The sequence below is a fragment of the Cheilinus undulatus genome, linkage group 14 (assembly GCF_018320785.1).
Source record: "Cheilinus undulatus linkage group 14, ASM1832078v1, whole genome shotgun sequence".
Taxonomy (NCBI): Eukaryota; Metazoa; Chordata; class Actinopteri; order Labriformes; family Labridae; genus Cheilinus; species Cheilinus undulatus.
In genome coordinates, this window is record NC_054878.1 from 5,897,457 (window position 1) to 5,915,266 (window position 17,810).

At 38.7% G+C, this 17,810-nt stretch overlaps 1 protein-coding gene across 4 annotated transcripts in view; it reads left to right on the forward strand.

The window, feature by feature from the left end:
- The first annotated feature begins 341 nt into the window (after nt 1–341).
- Nucleotides 342–17,810, forward strand: part of tube1 (tubulin, epsilon 1) — a 31,167-nt gene continuing 13,698 nt past the window's right edge. For all 4 annotated transcript variants that reach the window (XM_041805897.1, XM_041805896.1, XM_041805898.1 and 1 more), the window contains exons 1-9: nt 342–500; nt 678–751; nt 3,774–3,826; nt 3,909–3,966; nt 4,203–4,318; nt 5,865–5,986; nt 8,232–8,419; nt 8,514–8,686; nt 11,541–11,681. In XM_041805897.1, the coding sequence (XP_041661831.1) occupies nt 476–500; nt 678–751; nt 3,774–3,826; nt 3,909–3,966; nt 4,203–4,318; nt 5,865–5,986; nt 8,232–8,419; nt 8,514–8,686; nt 11,541–11,681 (950 nt within the window). In that variant the 5' untranslated portion in view covers nt 342–475. The remainder of the gene's footprint in view (nt 501–677; nt 752–3,773; nt 3,827–3,908; nt 3,967–4,202; nt 4,319–5,864; nt 5,987–8,231; nt 8,420–8,513; nt 8,687–11,540; nt 11,682–17,810) is intronic.

The window sequence follows — 17,810 nt, forward strand, 5'->3', positions numbered from 1 at the left end:
ATATTTGACAGTAGAAAACACTTCTTTTCTATTTAACACAAAACTATCACGTCTGTGAGAGAGGAGGTAGAACGATGAGAAGTGCTGGGGCACAGTTTCCATGGTAATACGTCATCAGCACTCGACCAAACAGTACACGCGAAATATAAGCATCACTGTAAAAAAATTTAAAGTTATGAGCGGAATGTTACTTCATGAATATTTATAACTCAGGAAGATTTTGGTGCTGCTTTGACTCCTAAATAACTGTAAGGTATCGTCAGATGTAGGCGAACTCCAACGCCGCTGATTTTTTTTATATTCAGTTGCCATGGTAATACGTCATCAATACGCGACCAAAACAAAGTGAGGGCGCGAGTCTCTAGAAATGTTCCCAAGCTTTTTCTTTAAGTCGTTTTAACGGACTAACGTGGGGCAATAGATTAAACATGGACTAGGTCAGCTGTTTCAAAAGCATCTGTGTGTTGCTGCTGCAATGACGCAGTCAGTTGTTGTCCAAGGTGAGTAAAACTACAGTACAAATACGTTAACGAAGGTAATAGATAAAACGTTAGCCTTAAAAACATGCGGTTTTTAGGTGACTCAGGTATGAGGTGAGTATTTATAACTTTATTATTATTACAGCCTTCTGAGTCTGTTTAGATAGATGTATCTAACTTTCTCTTCGTGTTCTTCAGTGGGACAGTGTGGTAACCAGGTCGGCTGCAGGTTTTGGGATCTTGCTCTGCGAGAACATGCTCATGTCAATAAAGTAAGTGTCAATACACAACATAACAGCCTAATAACAAGGCCATTAAAGATGGCAGGACTTTCTACACACATGGACTAGGTAAACAGTGCCAGCCAGGGGGGTCTAGAGTAGGACTGAAAGATAAAAGTAGTATCAAATTGAAGTTATTTTGACTAATACTGCGATTTCAATGTTGTTTCTGGTATTAAGAGTGGCGAAGTTCTCTTTTTATATGCAAAACAAAATTATTTTTTGAAAGAGTTTGATGAGTGTTATTTCTCTGCAATTTCTGCACCAACACGTATTCTTAAATCTGTGTATAAATGTGCACATCGACATCTCTGCTGCAAGATAATTGAATTAAATGGAACTTGAAATCTTTGACACACATTGCACTGTACAGAGATATTACACCTTGGCGATATTAAAACCACAGAGGGTCATATTGCTATTCCAATAAAATTTTGATTAATTGTGCAGCCCTAGTTTAGAGCTGTCACAACAACACTACAGAGTTGATGGTAGCAGTGTTAATTTCGTGGACTAGAACTATGACTAAACATGTTCGTTGACAGCCTTTTTTCTGTGACAAAAACTGGACTAAGGCTAACAAAAATAGATCTGTGATGGCTAAAACTGACAAAAACTAAGTTTAGTTTTCATCAAGATGACTAAAACTAGACTGTAATGTCATGTAGTTTTTCGTCGAGCATTCAAAATCCGAGGTACTTCTCCACTGTGGGTAAATCTGTCAAAAAATATGCGTCTGTATCTATTCTGTCTCTCAGCTGCAGAAAGCAGGGACCCCAGGTTTGGCAAGGTGCAGATAATGATTTGGTACCAGATGTAGGCAAGAAAATAAATGTTTAGACTAAAAGTAAAGACGAAAATGTGAGGACTTTTTATAGACTAAAACTAGACTAAAACGTTTTGAGTTTTCGTGGACTAAAACTAGACTAAAACTGAAAAGGATAAAAATGACTAAAATGTGACTAAACTAAAATGCATTTAAAGACTAAAACCAAGACTAACATTGAAAATAGCTGCCAAAGTTAACACTGCATGGTAGCATAGTGAGGTAAAAGTACCAAGAGGCAGTCTAGAGTGTATTAAGGAAATTATTTGGATTCATTTGATGAAAAAGAAAATACAAAGATATGCATTCATTATTTTTTTTGAAAAATAAATCAGCTAGGACATGACACTCGTATTGTTGCAAGATTTGATTCCTTATTTTTTAACAGGACCATTTTAAATTTACCGAGTAAAATGAAGACTCAGAATTTGAAACACTTGTCCCCAGTGCTGCAAAACAGTCAAGAATGAATAATAATATATTTTGCCACAATGTTGTAGGAAATATTTTCATGAATAAATTACTGTGAAAGCCTTGGGAACTCTAGCTGTAAATGCTACCTGTCTTATTATTATCTATATTATTATCTCTATCTGCCACAGTGAACGGTTTTATCAGCCCACTGGTGGCTTCTTGTTTTCATCAATAGGTACACAGTCTGTAATTCACTCTTAAAACTACATCACGGTTTTTATTAACACACTGAAATGATAATGTGTTGAAATAGGAAAACCTTTTTAATTAAACAGACCTGTCTGGTTGCTGAATGTTGAATTAGTGATAAGCTATCAAATAGGCATGGCATTTATTGTATTTGTGAAATCTAGATTATGATAAATGAAAGTCTAGTTTTGAAGTCCCTCCACCGGTCCCCTCAGGCTTTGCCCAGTTGAGTGCAGGTAAACTGGCTGGAAACTTCTCATCAGAATGAGAAATAATTGGATTTGTGCACCAGCTCACTTTTCCTCCATCTCTTCCACACATGTATAAAAACACACGTGCAGTGAAGAGCCGAGGTGATTCTCTGACTATGCTGTGTTTCCTTCTAAGATTTGAGCTGGGCAACCCATATGGTATATCTGATAACCATGTAAGAATTTTTATGTTCCTTATCCTAGTTCTTTATACAAGTTTCTTTATGTCCTTGCTTTTTGTTTATACTCGACAAGATCCATTCCTCTGTCTTCTCCGTACAAACACACTGCAAGATTATGCTGGGAAAACATGATCAAGACCAAAATATACCATAACCACATGTTTTGAGCAAAAAAAAAAAAACATAACTTGACCTTTAGGTGTGGAAAAAAACCTGTGATTTGGTGTTTTGGCCATATCACAGCCCTACTGTCAAGACACATCCCTCACAGCGGGCTGAGAGGGAAAAAGCACATCCTAGTGGTCATTTTGAGCATCTACAGTAAGAACTACAAACAGAAACCCTCACTCCATGCTGGTTTCACCCACTTTTCCAAATTATGCCAATGTATTTGTGCAGTTTAGATAGCAATCTCCCTATTTTGTCAGAAATATGACTGGTTATGTACAATTTGATATTGCCAATGATTAAAATGATGTGGGTTTGGTTGCTTTGAAAGTTGCAGGGTTTAAGAGTTAAGAACTATTTGAAAGCTGTTGCTGATGTTTTTGTATGCTTTAGAAATCGTAAAGTGTCTTTTGGGTGTCTTAAAATAGACACCTAAAAGTGGGTGTCTCAAATTTCTGTTTTTGCTGTCATGGTATCAAGAATTTTTCTCATTTTCTGATTTTTACGAGAATCAACCATTGACAACCATTTGATATTTCTTACACATAAATAATGTGTAGATATATGTCTTGTATTACCACTCAAAACATCTTAAGATATGATTTTGTCCATCTATGCCAGTGCTAAGTCAAAGTATTTATATATGTCTACCCCAAAACTCTAATGCCTAATCTCAGGATTCCATCTTTTCTGCAGGAAGCACAAATAAGTTTTAGCAAAGTCTGATTGTAGAAATGATGTGACACAATAGGCGATAAGGGGATAAGAAAATCTGTGCTATGATAAAGCTGAAAAACATCTGCTTAAAAAGGCTGAAAATTGTTCTGCCCCAATTTATCTGTTGTAAACAGACATTTTTATGGTCTACCATGAAATCTAAGGTCATTCTCTATGATACCTCTGTGTGTTTTTCTCCTTATCAGAAAGGAGTGTACGATGAGGCCCTCAGTAGTTTTTTCCGAAACGTGGACTCAAGGTAATGACTCCCATTTTTACTAGTAAATCATCCATACAATGGACAATATGTTGACCTTTCTCTATTTGATGGATTTTTCCAGGAAAAATGAAGGAGCGTCCTGCAGTGTTGGTGGGAGGATCCAACATTTGAAGGCCAGGGTGAGTTCTCGCCTCTACAGAAAACAGCTCAAAAGAACATTTTTTATCTTCTAGTCTTCCCAAGCGTAACATTTCAGAGTTAGGGTCAAGGTCAGGTAGAGTTTCTGTGTGATAAAAGCTTTGGCATCCATTGGTTTTGGAGTTATGGAAAAACAGCAGGGATCCACTGGTGTTTTCAGCCTAAAAGAGCAATAAATATACGTGCTGGCCTCATACTTGCATTTCTGAATCCACAGGCGGTGCTGGTGGACATGGAGGAGGGTGTAGTCAATGAGATCTTGCAGGGCCCGCTGAGGGAAGTTTTTGACAGCACTCAGCTCCTCACAGACGTGTCGGGTTCAGGCAACAACTGGTGAGAGACACGCTAACCACAGGACGCCAGCTGTCAGCCTCACATGGCCTCCGGCAACCGTTACAAATCAGTGTTTTAAAGAAGGCCTTTATTCAGATGAGGGTATTTGTGCAGATTTTGGGGTATAAATAACATAGGGGCATTATGTTTCCTCTATGCTCTGCTTCTGCAAACATCCTCAGAATATGTTTTTACTGAATATTTTTTTCTTTTATTGCAAATTTGTTTGACTCACTTATGCTTAATTATTTGTAAAAGTCCAAACTAATAACATGCTCAGATTCTTACCAAACTGCCTGAAGACTTAAAAGAAATGAACACTTGTATAGACGGACCTTTGCACTTAAAAGTAAGATTTTTTTCCCAGTCAAAAACATTCAAGCTGCTCTCTCTGATTGGGCTAAATGCTAGAAAGCATGCTACATAAAACAACACACATATTTTATTGATTCATAACATTTTTCTGGAGCTACTGGTCAAATGACGTATCCATTAAATCAGCTGTCATCTGGTAATCTTAGCATAGTTTGCAAAACAAAGTCTGGCAAATATTGTTGAATTTAGCAGAAAGATTGTTGGCTCTGACTTGAACAATCTTGGCTGTGTTTTTCAGTTGAGAGCCCCTCAGCACCCTCTGCATAGAGAATTTACACTTCTTCCATCAAGGACCAGGTTTACTGATGTTAGGAGGGCCAAATCTACTAGATATCTGAGGTCATTTGTTCCATCAGCTGTTTGGTTTTTAAATAAGCTGTTGGCACTGATGACATTACACACACACTGAATATTTTTGACTGATGGAACTGTAAATCGAATCTCACTGCCCATTTAACACGACTAAATCCACTGAAGTTATGTAATGTTTATTTTACTAAAGGACATGAAATTAAAGGAATTACTCTAAATAAGATAAGATATTACTTTTTGATATTCGCCATCATAGTGCACTAGAGCTTCTAGCTACTAGAGTTTTTCTGCAGAGGTCCTTGGCATGACAAAGTTTCATAACTCCTGATTTAGACAACTAAATATTTCATGTTTTTTCACAGTTTTAAGTAGATAATCAGACAATAGTTTCCTTAGTATTAACGTTTAGTTTAAATCCATCACTTTGCCCTCACTCCCTCCTACATGATATAATTTGATTTGGGGGGAGGGTCAGCAGTCTTCAAGACCTGTCTAGTATGAAATCTCCCTCCGTAGGTTTGAGCCTGACAGCCTTTGTTAAAATAACAATCAATCTTTGCAATGACATGCCTGTCTAAAATAATTGTTGGTCAGAGCCTGGGAGTCGAGGGTTTTTCAGCAGAGTAAAGAGCAGTTCACAAGAGAGGATGTGTGACAAGTTGAGCATGTAGACCTCCCCCTCAAAACTGGCCTCATGTTATCTGAAGTTCATTTTCAAAGACCATCCTTCTCTTTTATATTTTTACAATAAAAGCCAAAATTAGCATGACTTAACAGGTACAAAGTTAAGGACATAGAGCGAGCTTTTAGCTCTTAATAGTGGTTCAAATTAACAAATGATGTGCTGCTTCTTCTCCAGGGCAGTCGGATACATGACTTACGGCTCAGCCTACAGAGAGCAGATCGTGGAGAAGCTGAGGAAGGCAGCAGAACACTGTGACTGTCTTCAGTGTTTCTTTCTCATTCACTCTATGGGAGGAGGTAAGGCATGGGGGGGTCTCACTCATGGATTGTTTGGTGAAGTTGTTCCAAAGAGGCGCTTCTCTTTGGGCTAGTATGTTTGGACAGATGTGAGCATGACAATCTAACTTTATTTTTGAACAAAGTCAAAATGTTGATCAATTACATTTCCAAGGTTGTTCTCAAATGTTGTGCTGAGGCCCACTGGTGATAACGATATAAAAATGCCACTGTCAGGTGTACCATGGGAATTTGTGCAACCATACATTATTACCACTACTTTGCATCAACTAAGGATTTTTCAACATCTGTCAAAGAGGCTGTTCTGCATAGATATGAACATTTTGTACCTTGAGATTATGGCTTGATTAGGCTTACAGTGAGAATGCAGTCAGCAACTATAACAAATAGCTGTTTTACTCATCAGTAGTATGAACAGCTGCAGCAATAGCATTGGTGATAGTAGTGGTTGTAGTAATACAGTTACCAGGGAGTTTTAATTGCATCTGATGACAAAATAGAATTAATACTGGTAATCATCATTTTTAAACCAGTAGGGTCTTAACACTGCCTTTGGTGCTGAAGCACTAATTAGCATAAAAAAAAAGCAACAGGCTAAAGTTACTCACTGCCTCATCAGCAGAGTGTCATGAGACTCGACGACATTGACTGGTTCAGCAACTCGTTTAGTTCCCAGAATTTTATCCGGCTTGTTAAACCAAAGGAATTTACCCTGCTCATCAGTAGGAGTTCCACTTTTAGCTAGCTGGTCTCGACTTTTACATCCTGCTGTCAGAGCTTCTCCTTCAACACTGCTAACAGGTGTTGTGTTTTATATAGTGTCCGTACTAATTGGTGGCTTGCCTATCCTGATTTAGTTACAAAAAGATGTTAGAAGTACCAAAAGCTCTCACAAACACTTTTTATTTAACGGGATTCCAACATTATCAATATGATAATGTTATCTGCTGTTGAGAAACTCTCTGCCCATGTTTACCCCCAATGTATCGGCTGTAATTATTTACCATATGTACGAATACATTTGTTGAGTTTTAGGAGACGAAGAAGACATACTTTATTAATTCACAATTTTTACACTCTGTTGTTGAACATGCTACATACACAGGCTGAATTGCATGCAAACATATATGTCAGATGTCAAAGTGATGGCCTTGCTGCTCTCGATGAAGCACTGCTGGGAGCTGTTGAATGTGCCTTGCTCAAGGGCACTTCGACAGTCCTCAGGGGAGTGAACTAGCACCTCTTCAGCTACCTGGCTAAAGACAAGGTATGGTCTGACCAAGACATGAACTGGCAGCCCTCCACTTCCCATGCCGTCCTTTCAGTCTGAGCTACTGCCACACCAGACTGAGCTACTGCTAAAGAATGAGCTACTGCCACCCCAGACTGAGCTACTGCTAAAGAATGAGCTACTGCCACCCCAGACTGAGCTACTGTTGACGACTGAGCTACTGCCGAAGCCTGAGCTTCTCCCAAAGACTGAGCTACTCCCAAAGACTGAGCTACTCCTGAAGACTGAGCTACTGCCATCCCCGAAGACTCAGCTACTGCCGAAGCCTGACCTACTGCCAAAGACTGAGCTACTCCCAGGGACCATCTGACCTTTGTCAGCTGATGTCTTTATTCATCCTCATTCCTTCAGTTTTGAAGTTTGTTTTCAGGACTGACATTTGTTTCTTTGTTCATCCTTAACCTTAAAGTGCATTTTAAGGACTGAAGTTTTTTGTCTGAACCACATTTATGTACAGTTGTATGTATTGGTTTTGCCTAAATGAATTTGTAAATATTGGATATCAGCATAAATCCAATACCGTGCATTAGGGCCCCTCGTTAATGGCAGAAATGATCATCACGATTGTCTTAACTGGTATTGAGATCCATTCACCTTTCATCCATCTTCTTACGCTCTCTGGGGCCGGGTCTCAGTAGCAGTGTATTCTGGGTCTTCCCAGAGGTCTCCCACCAGCTGCTGGACATGCCCAGAAAACATCTGAAGGGTGGCGTGCCGAGCAGCGGCTCTACTCCCAGTTCCCTCTGGCTGTCTGAACTCCTCACCCTTTGTCTAAGGCTAAGCCCAGCCACCCTCTGGAGATTTTATTTTGGCCACTCTTCAATGTCGTTCTTTCAGTCATTACCCTTCCTCTAACAATATCCTCTGGTGGTGAACACAGGCTGATGGTCTCTACCACACTAGAGACAGAAAATAAAAAGTCAGTCTAATAATTATTTAAATTTTAAATTTCAGGCACAGGATCTGGTCTGGGCACCAGAGTGCTGAGCCTGCTGGAGGAGGAGTTCCCTGAGGTATGTCGCATCGTCACCTCCATCTATCCGTCTGCAGAGGACGACGTCATCACGTCTCCTTACAACAGCATCCTCGCCATGAGGGAGCTGACGGAGCACGCTGACTGTGTCCTACCTGTAGAAAACCAGGTTTGTACTGGTTCTGTATTTGTCTCTTTGACAAACAAACCAGCTAAAATCACCAGTTTTTAATTTTTGTCGCCTTTTTCTTCTCCTCCTGCAGTCGTTGGTCGACATCATGAACAAGATTAAGCAAATGTCTCACAGTGGGAAGCCAGGGTCTGTGATCAAGACAGACAGCACAGTCATCTCAGGACAGGGTGGGGTCAGCAGGGCGGAGAAACCCTTCGACACCATGAACAACATTGTGGCTAATCTGCTGCTGAATATCACCAGGTAAAGGATCAGTGTTTATGTACATATTCAGTCTGAATGAAATACCACTTAACATTTCTATGCTGATGACACACAGTTGTATTTTTTATTCAGGTCAAATAATCTTATCTTGTAGCACTGGTCTTAATTTTTACAGTTCTAACAGGACGTGTCTTTTCCACCATGACAGACAGGACATGCCGTTCTGTTGCTGTATCTCAATTATGTTTTTTTTGTGCTGCTTCATTGTGATTGACCACAATTATTCTCTGCCATTAGCCGCATGTTCTGTCGTGGTCCTTTCGAGGTACTGTTGTATCTAATGTTTAAGTACTGTCTTAAGTACTGTTGGATTTAATGTGTAAATGTGATTTCCATCCGTGCATCTATTTTTTTCTAGCAGGTCAGGTAAGACATCTCCCTTTTAAGCAACATTTTCGAGCATCTCCTGGGGGAATCATAGGTGTTATTGGACTAGATCAGATATATAATGCAGTGTTTCTCATAAAACAGTAAAACAACAGAGAAGATCTGGCTGCAGACCTCTATGGTTGGACATTTGGCAGCAGACCTCTACAATGAGGTGACCTTTACCATGGGGCAGCAAGTGGCGTACATTACCCAAGCCAGAATCAGAATGCGAACTGAATGACATATCTTTTCCGCTTGTTTTCAGAGGTTACAGTAAGAGGCTATATTTCATAACAGCAGAATGTCATGAATTAGAGTCAAAGATTTACTGAGAGGGGGTAAATTTAAATTTAAAACACCACAAACTAAGAAAAACCCAAAAGAGGTTAGGGTTAGGCACCTGAGCCCTAAAGGTTGGGGTTAGGGTAAGGGAGTGGCAGTGTTAATTTTTTCGACTAAAACCATTCGTCGACAGCCTTTTTTTTCCATGACAAAAACTAGACTAAGACTAACAGAGATAGATCTGAGATAACTAAAACTGACAAAAACTAAGTGTAGTTTTCATCAAGATGACTAAAACTAGACTAAAATGTGATGTAGTTTTCGTCGGACATTCTAAATCCGTGATATTTCTCCACTGTGGGTAAATCTTTTAAAAAACATGGCAGCTGTTTCTATTCTGCCTCTCAGCTGTAGAGACCAATGACCCCGGGTTTGGCAGGGTGTATAGAACACAGTACCATAGTTTAGTACCAGATTTAGGCAAGAATTAAAATGCTTTGTCTAAAAGTAAAGACTAAATGTAAGGACTTTATATGGACTAAAACTAGACTAAAATGTCTTGAGTTTTCGTCGACTAAAACTAGACTAAAACTAAAAAGGGCAGAAATTACTGAAATGTGACTAAAACTAAAAGACATTTCGTCTAAAGACTGAGACTAAAATTAAAAATAGCTGCCACAATTAACACTGGGGGGAAGGGAAAATTATAAATAACACACCAAAAACTAAAGAAAAAACCCAACACGAGTTAGTACGTCACTTCCTGCCCAACGGCCGAGGCCGCCTCATTGTAGAGGTCTGCAACAGATTAGTCCATGACGTCCCACTATGGAGGTCTGCAGCCAGACAGCTCTCAAAATATCAGTATCAAATGATTTGAAATTTCTGTTGATATTTGCATTTGATGTATTTGCTGGTATTTAGTGAAGCCCCAGATGTTTGGCTTGACTCAGCCTCTCTTTGCATAAGCGACACCTGTTGTTCTTTTGAGTAATTTCATTATGCATATTGGTGACAATGAATTTTGAAATGTCGACTTACCGGATATCTGCAAAAATCTGATATCATGCATCCCATTTCTTTGCAGGATATTAGCAGCAAGAATCAGAAGAAAATGTTACAACCAAGGCATTAAGGCTTCTTCTGTTTTTTTACATGTGATATGACACCTCAGTTGATGTATTTACAGGAGGGCTGCAGTAGTGGATGTTTCTTTTGTGCAAAATTGGTGATTGGTACACATTTTTGAAGAAAAATGTTCTGCATTCATGCCAGGGTGATCAACCCAAGTATTATCAATGTGAGGGAAACACTGTATGGCATCTTGTGAGTTCTGAGTCTGCCCTGAGGTCTTCTCCAAGTTGGACTTGACCAGAAGACCTCCACAGGGAGGCGACCATAGGGCATCCTGATCAAAAACCCACACCACCTCAGATGACGTCTTTGGATGTGAAGGAGCAGGGGCTTTAGTCTGAGCTCCTCACTGTATCTCTAAGGATGGACCCTGACTTTCTCCACAGGAAGCTCACTTTGACCGACTACAGATGAGGTTTTTAACAATGATAGACCAACAAATGGAAAGCTTTGTGCTTTGGCTCAGCTCCATCTTCACCAAGACATTTCAATACAGCACCCGCCATTTTGCTGACACCACCCAAATCCAGATTGGTGAACTTGATTTCAAGTCTTTTAATTCAAACTTTCAATCTTTTTTCACTAATTTAGAAGCTTCTGTGTAACACATTTTCCTTGTACCTAAAAAGGCACTTTCTTCTTAAATAGAATATTTATAACACTCCTTAATATACCAGTGAGTGCTGCCATGTCCTGTTTTTTCCATCCAGAGTTCAAGGCAGTCAGAACTCTGTCAACCTGGTTTATCATCAAGAGCTGCTTTATTAGCTAAGGAGCTGACCTGAGTGATAAATCACTTCACCTCATCTTACTTCTAGGAAGACTGGATCTTAGAGGACAGTTTGCAGATTCTAAGGAGGGTTTCACTGCTGCCAGCTTGACTGTAAATTTATTTTAACTCTGTATTGCAGAGGTCTAGGTTGAAAGAGCACAACATTTACATCTATGTAGGCATGTTTGGTGATGAAGAAATCCATCAGAGGCTCAAGATGTAGGATCATGCAGGGACATTTTCTTCATGTATCACCTCCATTTGTCTGTGTTGCAGCTCAGCTCGCTTCGAAGGATCCCTCAACATGGATCTGAATGAGATTGCCATGAACCTGGTCCCATTCCCGCGTCTACACTACCTGGTGCCTAGCCTCACGCCTCTCTACACGCTGGCGGACGTCAACGTTCCCACCAGAAGGTCTGCTGTCTCGCTGTCTCTTCTATTTTTGTTCCCCGCTGTTGTTTAGTTTCCTGCTGAGCTCCAGGTGTTAGGCTCACGTGAACTCCCATCATTCCTTCAACACGTGTGTCATGTTGACATTCAGGATAAACAGGAAACCCCCCACCAATAATGACGACACTGGTTAGAAGTCTTTGAAACTGTAAATAAAACAGTTTCTTCAACCTTCTCTAACACAAAATAGTGAACATGTTCCATGTGACAGCAGAGATAAACATGTTTAAAGCATGATTCACAACTCCAATTTCAAAAAAGTTGGGACACTGTATAAAATGTAAATAAAAACAGAATGCAGTGATTGTCAAATCTTATATACCTATATTTTATTCACACTAGAACCTAAGCAACATTTTAGATGTTGAAACTGAGACATTTTACCATTTTATAAAAAAAAAAATAGTACCTCATTTTGAGTTTGATGGCAGCAACTCATGTCAAAAAAGTAGGGCCAGGGCCATGTTTACCATTGTGTAGCATATTCTCTTCTTTAAACAGTCTGTAAACGTCGGTGGGGTGAGGAGACTAGGTGGTGGATTTTTGGGAGATGAATGTTATCTCATTCTTGACTGATGTAGGATTCTAGCTGCTCAACAGTCCTTGGACTTCTTTGCTGAATTTTTCCATTGTATGATGCTCCAAATGTTCTCTAAAGGTGAACGGTCTGGATTGCAGGCTGGCCAGTTCAGCAACAGGACTCTTCTATTGTGAAGCCATGCTGTTGTGATGATGTGGTATGTGGTTTAGCATTGTCTTGCTGAAATAGCCAAGGCTTTCCCTGACAGAGACGTTGTCTGGATGGGAGCATATGTTGCTCTAAATCCTCTTTGTACTTTCCAGCATTTATAGGTCCTTTCCAGATGTGTAAGCTGTAGGGGTGTAACGGTATTTGTATTCATCCCGTACCGTCACGGTACGGCCATCACAGTTCGGTGCATGCAGTAATACGATGAATACGTCAGAGTAAGTATTAAAAAAAAAGTCGACTTCTCACGTCAATCCAGGTGTCAGCAATAATAAAAGCTGCCAGCAACCGTCATTTCAGAAGAAGGAGCATTTACAAAAACAAACGAAGAAGAGTGATGGCGCATGTGGAGTTAGAAGAGCCGCCTGCTTCATTTAAATCACCCGTATAGCAATGGTGCTCGGCTCTGTGAATCATATTAACTTTACCTTCAGCCGCGGAGGAGTGAGAGAGGGACTTTGCAGCTGTGTCATAGGTAAAGTTATCCTCAGATTTCACACGGCTTAAACCTCTTTATCCTCCAAGATGGGCTGTGAAAAGTTCTTCCAAACTTTTTAGTAGGTCCCATTGGTTAAAAAAGTAGTCCAGTGCTGAAGTCCGTGTTGAAATCGGCAAAAAAAGACGCTAATGTCCATAGTTAACAAGTTAGCTTGTGGTTGTGTGATGATACGTTCAAGTTAGCTTGGAAATTTTAGTGTTTAAAGAATGGGTATAAATATGTCAATATATCAATGAAAATAATCTAGTTATTCAAAAATGTATTTATTTGTTAATATTTTTAATAATTGAAGAACTTTTGGAGGGAGGTCGCAGCATTATTTATGATTTGAATGTAATTTATTCAGCCTATTTATTTTAATACAATTTAATTAAAGAATTGAAATTAAATTATATTTATCCGCTTCAATCACCCTACCAAACACGTACCGAACTGTGACTTCAAAACCGAGGTACGTATCGAACTGAAATTTTTCTGTACTGTTACACTCCTAGTAAGCTCCCCACACCATAGGTAGTAATGTAACCACATACTACATAAGGTGAAGGCTTTAGAACTGTGTGCTGATAACAAGCTGGATGGCTCTCTGTGTCTGCAGGACATGGTGAGCCATAGTTTTAGAAAAGAATTTCAAATTTAGATTCATCTGACCACAGAACAGTTTTCCATTTGCCTCAGTCCATTTTAAATGAGCTTTAGCCCAGAGAAGATGGTGGTGTTTCTGGGTCTTGTTCACATATGGCTTCTTCTTTGCATGATACAGCTTTAACTTATATTTGTGGATGGCACGAGGAACTGTGTTGACAGACAATGATTTCTGGAAGGGTTCCTGAGCCCATGTTGTGATTTCCAGAACAGGATCATGACTGTTTCAATGCAGTGGCCTCTGAAGGCCAAAAACATTACAAGCATCCAATATTGACCATCAGCCTTGTCCATGTTCACAGATAATCTTCCAGATAATATATGGCGGCATATTACTGTCAAAATTCAAGAGCGAATATGAAATCCGCGAATATGAGATCAACGCGAGCAAATAAGAGATCCGCTCGCTGCTCTCATATGCATCCGATTCATAACCACAACTATCCTTTACAAAAATATTCCACTTAAAACAAGCAGTTTTCACGGCTTGTCACCTCTGTTTGCATTGTTTTTAACAGGCACCTGCACAGTCACCTATATTTTCTTTTCAGGTATTTAAGTCTTTAAACGTTCTTTTTGACACCCCAAACACTTACCACAAGACGTTAATATCCCCACAAGCACCAATAAATTGTTATAATAGAAAAAAACGGGTGATATTACTGCATTTTCATTGCTATTTGGAAGGTAAACACAGTTAATCTGTGACACCGGCCGACACACAGACAACAGCCAATCATAAGAGACGAGGACCGTAACCACTTACATTTAGGGATACGATGACAAATGGGTCTGCCCATTTACTGCCAAAAAGGAAATCTGCTCGCGCTCGAGCAGGTTAAGGTTTCAAGAGCAGAAGAGCATTGACAGTAGTTGTGTGTTCTCTCAGATTCTGAGTGCGCTCGAGGCATGATTTTGCTCTCTCAGGCCACAATATTGCTGGCGTGGGTAGAGATACTCTGTGCACGAGCGCTGTGAAAGCTCTCGCAAAAGTAACTTGCACGCGTGAATGTTTGACCCGTGCACACGGCTCCTCTGCAGGCGTGCATGCGGATCTTATATTTGCTCTCGAATTTTGACAGTATTATGCCGCCATAATATCTTTTGATATTATGGACTGTTAACTTCGTCGTCTGAATTCAAAGTCTTTGAATTGTTCCACAATTTTTAGACAGTTTTTTCACAGATTGGCAAACCTCTGCCCATCTTTATTTCTGAGAGACTCTCCTTTTATACCTGTTCATGTTACTGACCTGTTGCAAAAAAGCTCCTCCAGCTTGATTTTCCAGCCTTTTGTTGTCTTGTTCCTACTTTTTTGAGATGCATGGTTGCCATCAAATTCAAAATGAGCTTGTATTTCTCTTAAAATGTTAAAATGTCTCAGTTTCAACGTCTGATATGTTGTTTATGTTCTTTTGTGATTTAAATATGGGTTTATGAGATTTGTTGGGTTTATTTCTGCTTTTATTCTGCTCTTTGCTGTTTGTCTTTTTGTAAGTTTTCCATGCACCAACTTTTATGGAGTTGGGGTTGTAGAATTTTATACTGAAATGAATTTAATCCATATAATAATCATTTCAACAAGAGGTATCAAGTAATTACCCCACACAATTTGAAATCGAAGTGTATTTGACTAGCCTGACATGCCGGATAGTCTGTTTCATATTTCCATTGCATGGATTTATTCCATATTGATCTGAGAAAGCTCCCATAGAAAGTGTTTTGGAAGAATAGTTTTTTTTTCAAAAATTTCAAAGATAACAGACTTGAAATACATCTAATTTCAAGACACTGAATGTTTCAAATCCTGCTTATTTCATTTGCAGATATTTTATTTGGAGTAACTTGTGTAAATTTGTAATTAAACTTGGTGAAAATGTGCGATAGCATCCTTACAAATATTAGCTGGCAACTTCAAAAATTACAGTTGCATGAGCGAAAACTTAGCCAATCCATCCATGTTTAGACAACTGTTTGAGCTTGTGTGTTCCAGTCTGTTAACAAAATTTAAAAAGGCATCATGGCTAATTAATACATTCCAAATATTAACAGTTACATTCCCTATCCTGGATTTCATTTCACTAGAACAACTCTTCTCACTGTGCATTATCTCACTTATTATACAGCACCTCATTTGATCAGGTGGGATGTGGGCGAGTTAGAGCTGCAGGCTTTTGACAGGAAAAGTAGCATTTGATCCTCCCACCTCCTCCCTAAAACAGCTGCCATGAAAGTGTCCTGTGTGTGAACCATACAGACCTGGTTTTCTCTCAGGAGCTGCTTATTGGTTTAAAAAGAGCCGTGGTTTCACTGGGCAAACTCTCAGAAGTCAATACATGTAAGTGGATGAATGCAAAGTAGGGTGTTGCTCTAAAATATCATGCCTGCTCAGCAGAACTAGCTAGAATAAATAAAGGTACAAAAAACTCTTCTTTTTATGTGTTAACTCTTTAAATGTTCATACTGGTCTAACTTAACCTGAAATCTCTATGACAACTTTAGTTACTGCAGGTAGTAAACATTATAAGCCTCAATAAAATAAGGCTGGGAAGCAAATAGACCTTTTAAGATATATTTGTATATTTTTAAATAAGATATAGGGTAAGACCATGTTGTTTCTATCAGTGTTAATTTAAAAACTATGGCTAAATGTTTGTTGACTACATTGCTTCTATGAGGAAGAGGAGACTAAGATCAGCTGAAAGTAGATCTTTCATGACAAAAACTCTAAGTATGTTTAGTTCCCATCACTGAGACTTAAACTAGACTAAAATATTACTGCTGGACTTTCAGCAACTTTCAAAATCCATGAGAGATCTTCATTCTGCATGGAAGGTACATTAGTTTTTTTATGAGTGTATTTCAAATAGAAGTATTAGTGCATTGATAGTGTTTTACATTTATATCAACCTTACAATATAGTTGTCCTTTCATTGAGTCATACTTGTACGTTGATTAGGTTGTGTGCTTTTTGGATGTAAGAGGTCCTGATGGAACTTTGTAGCCCTGTTAAAAGATTGTATATGCCCCAAATGACTCAATGAAGTGCTCATCCATCCATCCGTCCGTCCATCCGGCTGTCCAGCTGTAAATTATACGCTACACTGACCCCTAAAACTAAAAGGCGTTTTGAAATTCAAAATAACTGCTAAACTAACACTGATATACAGCATATTGATTATATTTATGTTGATTTGTGAATAAAGGATGCTAGGTTTAATGCTCAGAGTCTCAGAAAAGATCAAGCCTCATTCACCACCTGTTCCTTAGACGAAATTTGACAGAAAATTCACACAGAGTAGAGATGTGGCAGGATGAATATTTAATGTTGCATTTATCAGCACCAAAATTTTCTAGATAAGACAGTGAGACAGTACATATTAATTTAAATAATATTTCCCTACACTTTTTTGAATTTTGCACTTTTATGTTAATAAATAAAATATATGACTCAAACACAGTCAGGCTTTGATTTTACCATAGCATGTTTGATCTGCATTACAAAATGTTAAATTATGAACATAAATCCTGCACTTTTATAAGAATTTCATCAGTAAACGTATATTTGAAACAGTTTAAACATCCCTTCACACAAAGGGATTTCAATGATGTGCCATCATGTAACAGTGTTATTTTTTTATTTAGAATTAATGTAGATCTTCTTTTTAAATGACCCCCAAACATTTTCAACTGTTTTTTCATTTCCACTGGAATGCATCTTATTCTTATCACAGCATGATGCATGTTGTTTCTGATGACAGTGCTATCTGCATGAGTGATATCATCAATTGTCTGTGTTTGTACCATATATTTAATGAATTAATCCTTTTGTAATTTCATTTGGAGCAGCACTGCATTACCTTCTAATCAATGTATCTGCTGTCAGTATTCCCTATTCTTGGAGTCCAGTGTTCATTTGTTTTTACAGTTTGATGTAATTTGCAAATTACTCTTGTGCAGTTTCTGTTTTAGCACACAGTTTCTGTTTTACCTGATGGTAAAAATACCATGTCTCTATGTTAATTACAAAAACGTGCACACATGGCATTCAACAATTTAAGACCACAGAATAACACGTCATGAATCTGTTGTACAGTAGATTTTTCTTAGTAATTGTAAAGGGATGCACGATAATATAGGCATGATAGCAGTATCGACAGATATTAACATAAACAGTCATACTGGCAGATCCAAAATTTCT